This window comes from Perca flavescens, chromosome 11 (genome assembly GCF_004354835.1).
Source record: "Perca flavescens isolate YP-PL-M2 chromosome 11, PFLA_1.0, whole genome shotgun sequence".
NCBI classification, from domain to species: domain Eukaryota; kingdom Metazoa; phylum Chordata; class Actinopteri; order Perciformes; family Percidae; genus Perca; species Perca flavescens.
In genome coordinates, this window is record NC_041341.1 from 6,556,098 (window position 1) to 6,567,821 (window position 11,724).

The 11,724-nt window shown below is 43.2% G+C and overlaps 1 protein-coding gene across 1 annotated transcript in view; it reads right to left on the bottom strand.

Annotated features, from left to right (window-relative positions):
• pde1a (phosphodiesterase 1A, calmodulin-dependent) overlaps window positions 1–10,235 on the bottom strand; it is a 42,296-nt gene extending 32,061 nt beyond the window's left edge. Inside the window, exon 1 of the mRNA XM_028591701.1 lies at window positions 9,900–10,235. Within this exon, the coding sequence (XP_028447502.1) occupies window positions 9,900–10,189 (290 nt within the window). The 5' untranslated portion in view covers window positions 10,190–10,235. The remainder of the gene's footprint in view (window positions 1–9,899) is intronic.
• Between the last annotated feature and the right edge of the window lie 1,489 nt (window positions 10,236–11,724).

An 11,724-nucleotide genomic window follows, 5' to 3' on the forward strand; every position in this document is an offset into this window, starting at 1 on the left:
CTGTCACTAAAGGTCATACAGTTTTTGTCATGACAAGTTGACATTGTTTGGGTTGTCTTGATTACGACAACTTGACATTAATCAAAGTGACATTACCAGAAGTTGTCTTGGTCATGACAAGTTGACATTCAATTTGTTTGGGATGTCTTTATCCAGACAACTTGACATTAACCAGGATGACATTACCAGAGGATGTCTTTGTCATGACAACTTTACATTAAATTTATTTGGAGTGTCCTTATTAAGACAACTTGACATTAAACAGGATGACGTTATGTCAAGTTGTCATGACATAGACATCCTCTGGTAATGTCATCCTGGTTAATGTCAAGTTGTCTTAATAAGGACACTTCTGGTAATGTCACTTTGATTAATGTCAAGTTGTCGTAATCAAGACAACCCAAACAATGTCAACTTGTCATGACAAAAACCAAATGACACTTAATGACAGAAGTCATAAACGTTTATGACTTGTTTATAACATTTATGACACGTTCATGACAGTGTCATGTCATAGTTATGACAGTGTCATGTCATAGTTATGTCGATACCTTCAAGTAAAGTGTTACCCTTAACGGTTGTCTGACAGTTAAGTTTAGGCACCAAAACGACGAGTTAAGATTTGAAAAATCATTCTTTGTTTGGGTTAAAACAGTACTGCAGGGGCTTGAAGACCCGTTTCCTGGCTGAAAAGCTTGATGAGAACAGTCTGCGTACAGCAGAGCCCAAAACAATGAGGAAGTAAAGCCAATGTCAACAAAAGCCAATGTCAACAAACCACCAGAGTTAACACATCCACCATGGCCATGGCTCGCTGGTGAACCCATTACGTGAACTGAGCTAATGAAAAAGCCCCTCTGGTGTGTAAATATGTCAATAGCTAGGATCTGAGCGATCCCATTTGGGATGAAATGAGCCAATCACGACCCTGGAGTCCGACCCTACAGGCCAATCACAGCTGTGACACGGCTCGGCTCTGAAATGCGACAGCGGGAGCCTGATATTTCACGGTCGAGGGGTAATTGTACGCTGGCCTGCATGGGCGGAACGGCACTGAATTACAAAGCGGGGGTACGGGGGTGTGAGCAGTGCCGATCTGCAACGTGTCTGTGTTAAAATAATAAACACACACAAAAACAAAAGCACGGCCGCAGCTCCGACAGTGACAGGTGAGGACAGAGATATTTTCTGGGGAATGACTCATCAATCTGTCAGGACTTGTCCAGGCCCGATGCCTTCAGTGAGAGATTTTTTTTTTTTTTTTTTTTTTCCTCTACTTTCCTCCTCAGCTGATATGTTTTGTACTTTCGCCTCGCACGTTCTCTTCCCTTTCGTCCTTGAGCTTGATCAGTCCTGAGCCATGAAAAGTATTCTTAGATGCATTACTTCTCTGCACAAGTGTTGTTGCACCAACGCAGGCAGGGTGCGAGTTGCATATTTTTACTGGTTAACTCCATCTACACCGCCTACATCGAGAGACCAGGCGCCCCGGCCTGAATAAACAGCAGAGCAGCCGTTAAAATGCAGCAGACCGATAATAAATCAACTGTGGCGCGCACGCGCATACACACACACACACACACACACACACACACACACACACACACACACACACAGTGAAAGCCTTTTTTAACATCGAAGGCAGGGAACTACAGATGAAAAATAGCCTTTTGGCTAATTCTGGCTTTTTTAACACATGGGAAATCATGTGTTTTATTAATTTGCGCTGTCCCCTTTTATAAATAAACTAAACTCAAACTCAAGGGTGATTTTTGCGACGGTTTCCAACACTAAGAACAACTGACCAAGCGTGAGTATTTTACGAGTTGGGAGTGAGAACAGTTTGGATGTGACGGTTGTTTTTTTGTGGTATTTGTCCCATCACGCCCCCTCCTCCACTGTGATTGGACAGCTGGGTAAAAAGTGACCGTGACGAGCGCGCGCAGCGGCACGTTAAGCCCCGACAAAACGTAGCAAAGCGCTTATTTAACCTGCTGTGTGCGCCAACGTACCGCTTCATCATTGCCAGAAGTTTACATAAACGTTGCTGCTGATTGGGTAACATCTCTGAAACAGCCACCAAACGAGAGAAAACATCCCGCCCTTCACACCGTTCACACGTTGTTCAACCCAGAAACGGTAGCAAAACGGCGCACGCCGTTTGGAGATTGAACGTGCCCCAGTTTTTTTACTAGGGTTGGGTATCGTTTGGATTTTTTTGATTCTGATGCCAAACCGGTACTTAAAAAAAAAAAAAACTCAGAGTCCTAAACTGATTCTTGAAAAATTGAAAAATGACATCAAAGAAAGGCTCTTTTATAGAGGCTTTTTTTTTTAATTGAAAATTGTTTCAAAAGTCACCGAATAACAAAATAACGCCAACATGTTCCTATTTACATGTTGTGATTTATAGAGTCACAGCGTGTACAAATAACAATGAAACATGAGACACAGCCGTCTTCTAACTGTAAACAAACCGGGAACTATATTCTGGCGGAAGAATATAGTACTTGGGCGGAGTGATATCTTCGCAGCAAGCCTGTCTGAGAATATAGTTCCCGGTTTGTTTACCATAGAGAAGACGGCTGTGTCTCATGTTACGTTGTTTTTTGTACACGCTGTGACTCTACAAATCACAACATGTAAATAGGAACATGTTGGCGTTATTTTGTCACTTTTGTCACAATTGGGAGCAGTAGGCTAGTTGGAACCAGTCACCTGCAGGATCTGTGCTAGGCTAAGCTAATGCTGGAGCCGTCAGACAGCGTTACAGTACGCACGGAGATGAGAAGGGTATGTATGGACTTGTCTTACTTTGGGGGTTACAGTGAATAAGCTAAATTCCCAATAAGTCGGCGTGTTCCTTTAACAATATATTAACGTTTTAAAGTACTTAAATATATAATAAGTAAACCTAAGTCACCTAACACACAACTACAATAATTTAACAATAAAGAACAGTTACACTATTAACAACAAAATAAATGTTGAGTTGGTATGCTAAGCGATCGCGTGCAGTGAACTGTTAATATGCTTTTACGTCCGTTTTGGTGAGCCCAGAGGGGAAATATGGCATTTTAAAAGTAGCCTACATTTACGGTAGCTAGCTAACGGTAGACTACAGAGAAAGGGGGATATATCTACGTCCATTTCGGAGCGACAGAGGGAAAATATTTCAGTCGACACATTAAGTGGAACCGAAATGAGGAACCGAAATTAGCGTTCTAATCCGTTCCGATTCCTACCGGTTGCGTAGGAACATAGTGGAACCGGGTTTCAGTACCCAACCCTAGTTTTTACCCAAAGTTGAACATTCTTCAACTCTCTGCTACCAGTAACAAACTCCAAACAGCACTCTGTGGACGACTTAGTTAGATAACGTGCAGATGTTTTTTCCCCCATTGACCGATCATTGGTCGAAGAGTCGGTAGAATTTGCCCTTTGGTTGAATACAGCCCTACTGGGACTGACTGGTTTAGATACAGGACCACAGTGAGTACGTTTACATGCACATAAATAGTCCACTATTATTCTGAATATGACAGTATTGTGAATTTAATGCAGGTCATGTAAACAGCTTAAAGCGCCCATATTATGCTCATTTTCAGGTTCATAACTGTATTTTAAGGTTGTACCAGAATAGGTTTACATGGTTTAATTTTCTAAAAACACCATATTTTTGTTGTACTGCACAGCTCTCTCTCACTGCTGCAGATCCTCTTTTCACCTGGTTTCTGTTTTAGCTACAGAGTGAGACCTCTTTTCTTCTTCTTCTGTACTATCTTTGATTGCACTCGCACATGCCCAGTAGCTCAGATGTAGAGCATGTCAGCTAGCCAACTCTAGAGACAGTAAAAGAAAGGCTGTTTCTCCAACTTTGGTCAGTTACAAGGCAGGATCAGCTGGGAGACTTCTAAATGAAGGCGCACAAACTTCTTCTAAACCAGGGAGCACATGGAAGTAGTTCTTTTGGAGATTATGGTGAACTAGTGTGTGTTGTAGCAGTGATTTGCTATTGAGAACAACGTAGCATGCTAGCGTTAGCACCACTCTATCACTCCAACTGCAACGGTTGTGGTTAGCCAGCTCATTTCGGACTGTGACGTCACAGTCCGAGCCGATATATATATATATAGATAGATAGATAGATAGATAGATAGATAGATAGATAGATAGATAGATAGATAGATACATACACACAGTTTGGATATTCCGATTAAGGCCTTCTCCGTTTAAGCATTCAGCATTTTCTAATTAAGACGTGATGTGCCAGTATTATTCAGGTTTTAGAAGCCTTCTTTGGACATGTACGCAGCGCATTCAGAATCTGCGTTTCAATCAGGGTTTTTTACTGCAGTTTGTGACAGTTTACGGCATCTTGCCTGTTTACGGTTTAAGGTCAGCTCTGCGTGTTGCCATGGTTGTTGTACACTAACCAACCAGTCAACAGTTTGCAGGACTGTGGTAGAGATGCTCGGCCAAAAGAAAAGAAGGAGAAACACTGCTACTTTTTAACATTATCAAAGACTTTGATAGCAACAGGTTTTTGGAGATGAGCCGACCTTTACAAAAAAAGGAGGTAGAAGGAAAGATAAAGGGAGGCTGTGTTCACACACTCCAACATGTCCGCCACTGCTGGAAAACTTTGGAATATTCATTTTCATTAGCCGTGTAAACAGCTTAGGTGGGAAATCGTCTTTTTTGGGATGTGCACGTAAACGTATGACTGTTTGTGGCTTTCTTTGTTATCCAGTCTCGTTGGTTTTACTAATTTCAGGTGACTGGATGATGAAAAAAAAACTAGTTCTGGTTTTGATTCAGTTATCTTTTGTAGTCACTGAAGTGTTTCTCTTCTATTTTACGCTTCACATAACAGTCTGATGAACTCTCAGGCGCACATGTTCTTCGCTCTCACTTTTATTTTCCAAACTCTCTGTTGTTCCATCAATGCTTCGTCACGTTCTCACCAAAGCATATGGATTAAAAAGATAAAATAAGAAAAAGGATATTCAGGAAAAAGCAGAAGCAAAATTATGTGTAAAACACACACTAAAAATAAAGAAATATGTTTCTCTCTATCCCTACAGCTTGAGTTTGTTGCATCGAAATGCTCTGCTGTTACCACGGCAACTAGAGAGGACAAAAAACTACAACAAATCTGTACTCTTATTTGTTTTCCCTCCAAACAGCATAGACGTATTTTGTCTGTTCATCTGCATCCACGGCTCTTTATTGTTATCCATCACACTGTAGCAAAAAAAAAAATTGTTTTAATATTCCGGCAGCTGGGGCGCCAAAACATTTTTTGGAAAATAACTTAAAAAAATAAATAAAGTAATTTTCCATAATTAAAACACAGTTTTGTAGATTAAATTTTACACGTTATTGTGTGTTTTCTTTATATTTTTAATGTTTAATGGAAAGAAGATTTACACAATTAGTAAAACCTAATTTCATAGCTCCTCTAAAGGTGCTTTCACACCTGACTCATTTAAATTGGTTGAACATCAGTAGAGTTGGTTTGGTGGTGTGGTGCAGTTCGTTTGGGCCAACTCCAAGTTTACAAACCCATCAACTGATACGGAAAAAGCAAACGAACTATAGGTGTAAAAAGGCCCTAAAACAAATAAAGCCCAGTTCAGACCAGAGATTCCTGACGAGACAAAATCGTTTTAGAACGTCGCAGAGAAAAGTTGCAGTGTTCTTCACCAGCTGATGGTGTCACTGCGACTCAGTTGGTGGAGTCTCTAGAGGCTGGTTTTAGAACGTAAGAGACGTCACATGTTTCTACAGCCAATAATGAAGTCAGCTGGTGGAGTCTCCAGAGGCTGGTTTTACAACGTAAGAGACGTCTCCTGTTTCTACAGCCAATAGAGAAGTCAGCTGGTGGAGTCTCCAGAGGCTGGTTTTACAACGTAAGAGACGTCTCCTGTTTCTACAGCCAATAGAGAAGTCAGCTGGTAAAGTCAGCTATAAACTATAGAAATAAAATGATCCATAATCCATTTTATTTTGAGTTTTAGACTGAGCCTCAACGACCGCCTGAAAGCACGCTAACGTTATATGGTCGTGCGAGATAGAGAGAGACTGAAGAGGCAAGCAATGAATCAGAGAAACAACGCGTTTTCGCCGTTTCGTCACTAACACTAACCGTAGCAAGCTTCTCAATATCACTAATGTTATCCACATTCGTATTTACACGAATCAAATGACATATCCAACTACAAAAAGCCTGGAAGTTGGAAGTTAGAACGGAAGTGCAAAGAGCCGTTGCTATGGAAAGGACACACCGTCTCGTCCCGTTGGCGTGAACGCTGCAGACCGGCTCGTTGCAAGAAGTTGCAAGTTCCAACTCGTCTCATCGCGAATCTTTGGTCTGAACTGGACTTAACTAAACCACAGGCCGAGTAACCTGAGAGTTAACTTATGTCAGCTTAGTAGACCAGCTTCTGTATTAAATTCTGCATTCCTATTTTTACACCTTCATTGTTTCTAACTCATTGAATCCCCGCTGACAGATAACACAATCCCTTGCCACTTGTTTATTTCAGGATTTGGCAAATTAAACACCAACTTCTGCTGGTAAATCTTTCGCTCTGTTGCCAACTAAAAATTAGATGCATGTATAGTAAGTTGGGTCTGACAAGAATCGCCTAGGGGCATAATTTGTGTGTGTGTGTATTTTATGGAAATGATAACATGCACATTTCATTTCACTGTAGCCGCTGATGCGAGAAGCCTTCATTAAATCAACACTGCTGGTGACTTTTGTTCCACCGTGACATGATGAATGACACAGCAATAATGTGAGGAATGACACATTGTGACTTTACAAGATGTAAACGTAGAAATGTAAGTTTTTTGATTGAGTTACAAGAAAGATATATGAAAGGATACAGCGTGCACTGTGCTGAAAAAAGATCAGTTAGTTTTCATTCATCTGATGTTCAGGATCTTAATAAGAGAAACATCCGATGCTTGTGATGTGAAGAGTGTCAGCCTGCGGACCGATGAGTCACGGTTCAGCTGACAACGGCCCTCGATGTGGTCGAGGGCTTCACATTTTCCAAAACTCTGCCAGAGCCCAAAAAAAGCCCAGTGTTACAAACAAAGTAGTCTCGCATTGCCAGACCTTCCTACACAGCGCTGCAGAGGAGGGTCTGGCTAGAGACACACACAGCATTCCTGGATGGGAGAAAAACGTGCTCTGGTTTATTGGCATTTCTTTAAAACAATCACAATCGTCTTTTTAAAAACTTAGCTAGCAAGATACAAGCAGATAGGTCAAGTTTTGAAGAAACTTTGGATGGCGCAACAAGGCAGGCCTGCTTGGTTCTTTCTGGGAATGATTGTAAAGATTTACAAAGAATATGTTTAGGTAATTTCCTCTCTAACTCGGACGTTTTGGGACCGATTGGTTGGATTGTTGTGGACGAAGTACACACGGAGATACACTGGTAAGAGCTAATGAGGTTTAACCATGTATCAGCTAATTTAAATAGCTCACGTTACTGTATTGTGTCAACAGTTAACTTCATGTAATATTGTACGTGGTGCAAATGTTCCACCAAAACAAGTTCCTTCCTGAGACTATTTTGCAGAGGCACCATTATGATTGCCAAACTGCCGAATACAGCTGTCAATCTTCCTCTATAATACCAATCAAATTCCATTTGATATTTTTTTTAATATTCAAATATTTAATGTTCAATCACAGCCTGTTAAATAATATTTACTACACTACTCAGGCTTATGCATTGTCAATGCCACTACATACTATAAGCATGTGGTTGTTGTTACACATTCTGTCCACTAGAGGGACTTCTAACATCAACCTGGCCTTGAGGGGACCTGCACGCAACTTTGTTCACATACATTTAGTTCCCACCATGAGCATACAGCGGCAAACACAAACGCTGCTGTCACTACTACTTTAGTGATTTATAAGCAACCTGTTTCTTGCAGATTGTCACGTTACTGAGAATACAGCCGTAAGAAGGTAATATATGAAGTAGAAGCTAACTCTGACAGCTGTAGGGCAGCTAACATTAACTTTCTCCATGAAGTTCCTAGTTAAGCTAACGTTACTATACCTCGTGACGCAGTTAGAAAACAAGAACGAGCTAACTAATGTTAACATAAGCACTTTGGTTCGGTGGAAGTCGATTTTAAAGTCATGTTAAAACTATTTCGTTACGATTTCCAGCTGCAGCCTGTCACTCCCCAGTGTGCTAACGTTACTCGGTACGTAACGTTAGCTCCGTTATGTTAACGTTACTCTGTACGTAACGTTAGCTGTGTCATGATGTAGTAACGTTACTCGGTACGTAACGTTAGCGGTGCCATGTTGTATTAACGTTACTCGGTACGTAACGTTAGCTCCGTCATGTTGTACTAACGTTACTCGGTACGTAACGTTAGCTCCGTCATGTTGTACTAACGTTACTCGGTACGTAACGTTAGCTCCGTCATGTTGTACTAACGTTAATCGGTACGTAACGTTAGCTCCGTCATGTTGTACTAACGTTACTCGGTACGTAACATTAGCTGCGCCATGTTGTACTAACATTACTCGGTACGTAACGTTAGCTCCGTCATGTTGTACTAACGTTACTCGGTACGTAACGTTAGCTCCGTCATGTTGTACCAACGTTACTCGGTACGTAACATTAGCTCCGTCATGTTGTACTAACGTTACTCGGTACGTAACGTTAGCTCCGTCATGTTGTACTAACGTTACTCGGTACGTAACGTTATCTTAGACCTCACAATGCCTTGTGTTTCCCACTCCCGCCAAGTTATTGTCCAAAAGACGTGACATGAGTGACATGTGCGGGTATAGGCCAAAGCGAGAAGAGGGACATTAGCCAACATATTTATAAAAAAAGTCACATTCGAATAGTAATTTCAGCATTCGGATAGTATTGATTTCTTTAACTATTTGAATTATATTCAAATAGTAAAGACAGCCCTACTGCCGAAATACTCCTTTTATTTTCATGATCAGATATGAAGCTGTTGCTACATGAAATTAAATGTCCTGTTGTCATTAGACGCCTTTAAAAGACATGCATGTGTGTGCTGATGATGTAATGAGGTTGTAGAGACACTGATCCCCTCTCTCTCTCTCTCTCTCTCTCTCCTGATCTGTCGATCTCTTTGCAGAGAGTTTTTGCTGCATCGCAACGCTCTGCCGTTGCCGTGACAACCGTGGAGAACAATAAAAAAAAATAATTAAAAAGGAGCAGCAGTCTTACATCTGCTTCTGCTTTAGCCTCAAAAGATTGAGACACGTGGGGATGTTGTAGGCTGCTGACAGACAGACAGAATCGCACACACACACACACACACACACACACACACACACACACACACACACACACACACACAGTCTCTCTCTCTTATGTTCAGTGATGTCGCACGCCCACAGTCCTCCGCTCATTTTCTGTCATCCGTCATCCCTCCATCCTCGCTCCATGCCAACATCATCACCACAGCAACTGTGCAACCACGCTGATGCCGTCTCCGTGGCGGTCGGGCTAAATTCCCAAAAACTACCATAGATCGGTTCTCACAGCGTGATCACCACTCATCATCATCATCATCATCATCACCATCAGCCTCCCTTTTTTCCTTACGTTAAACAGCGATTTCGTAGGCTAGATATTTGTTTTCTGTATTTCCTGTTAGTCTCATAGTTGTATACGGTGTGTGTGTGTGTGTGTGTGTGTGTGTGTGTGTGTGTGTGTGTGCACCAATCATCACGGCCAATTCCATGGAAGTGTAACTTAGTCTGGCAATAAACCCCATTCTGACTCTGATCATTATATACACATCTCAAACATGACATCATCATTACAAACATGACATCATCCGCCTTCTATCCGAATTCTACTCACATCCCTCTGAGTCGGATCAGGACCTGGTTGTTGTGGTTCTGCTCCTCAAAGTCCTGCGCCTCCTCCGTCTGCTTGGCCCGAGACCTGTGCGCCTCCTCCGTCTCTGTGCGCTGCAACTCCTCCATCTGTTCCCGGCGCTGCACCTTCACACTCTGCTGCTGCTGCTCCTCAGTCTGCTCCTCTTCCTCAGGTTGCTCCTCCTCCTCCTGTTCCACGTCCTGATCGGGCAGCTTCTCTTCCTGCTCTCCCGCAGGTAGCTGCACCTTCTCCTCTTCCTCTTCCCTCAGCATCTCCTGTTTCTCCTCTTCCTCATCTTCCTCTTCCTGCTCTTGCTCCCGTTTCTCCTCTTCTTCTTCCTGCTCTTCCTCTTCCTGCTCTCCTTCCTGTTTCTCCTCTTCCTTTTCCTGCTCTCCTTCTTGTTTCTCCTCTTCCTTTTCCAGCTCTCCTTCTTGTTTCTCCTCTTCCTTTTCCTGCTCTCCTTCTTGTTTCTCCTCTTCCTCTTCCTGCTCTCCTTCTTGTTTCTCCTCTTCCTCTTCCTGCTCTCCTTGTTTCTCCTCTTCCTGCTCTCCTTTTTGATTCTCCTCTTCCTCTTCCTGCTCTCCTTCTTGTTTCTCCTCTCCTTGTTTCTCCTCTTCCTGCTCTCCTTCTTGTTTCTCCTCTTCCTCTTCCTGCTCTCCTTTTTGTTTCTCCTCTTCCTGCTCTCCTTCTTGTTTCTCCTCTCCTAGTTTCTCCTCTTCCTTTTCCTGCTCTCCTTCTTGTTTCTCTTCTTCCTGCTCTCCTTCTTGTTTCTCCTCTTCCTCTTCCTGCTCTCCTTTTTGTTTCTCCTCTTCCTGCTCTCCTTCTTGTTTCTCCTCTCCTTGTTTCTCCTCTTCCTTTTCCTGCTCTCCTTCTTGTTTCTCTTCTTCCTGCTCTCTTTCTTGTTTCTCCTCTTCCTTTTCCTGCTCTCCTTCTGGTTTCTCCTCTTCCTTATCCTGCCCTCCCTCCTGTTTGTCCCCTTCCTGCTCTCCTTCTTCCTGCTCCTCTCCTTCCTCTTTGTCCTCTCCCTGCTCCTCCAGCCCTTGCCCGGGCAGCTGCGTCTCCTGCGCCTCCTGGTTCATCTCTGCGTGGTGAAAAGAGGAGAAGGAGGTGTGAACTTGTTGTTGGTTTTCTTTTCTTTTCTTTTCTTGAGAGTTGCTGTGAAGTGCTGGAGAGTTCGGTCTCCGCGGAGTGTCCGGACGTCTCTCAGAGTTGTGACGGTTGCGTTGTGAAATCATCGACGGCGCCGATCGCAGCCGAGAGCGTTTGGCTTTGACGGAACATCCAACTTCCTGTGATGTCACCTGTTTTGGGCCCGGCCAACCCAAAACGATGATCTCTGATGCGTTCGAGATGCCGAGGAGATAAAGGAGAGCTGGCAAAGTGTGGCGGGGTTTATTTATTTAAAAAAAGAGTTGAAGAGCAGCAGGAGCAACCAAGACGTAAACAATCAGCGATCAGCTGCAAAATGATCCGGCTCAGCCGTCCCAGAGCATCGCTGGGAAGACAGGATGGAGAGAGAGAGAGAGTGAGGGAGGGAGGGAGGGAGAGAAAGAGAGAGGAGAGAGAGAGAGGGAGGGAGGGAGGGAGGGAAAGAGAGAGGAGAGAGAGTCAGAGAGAGAGAGGGAGGGAGACAGAGTGAGAGAGAGGAGAGAGAGTCAGAGAGAGAGAGAGGAGAGAGAGAGGGAGATACAAAGGAGAAGCAGAGAGCATTGAAGAGTGTTTCCCTGGTAACTCAACAACGGTTGCTAAGAGTGATGGAATCCTGCAGCTGACACACGTCCCTCCTCCCCTTTCTCCTCCTCCTCCT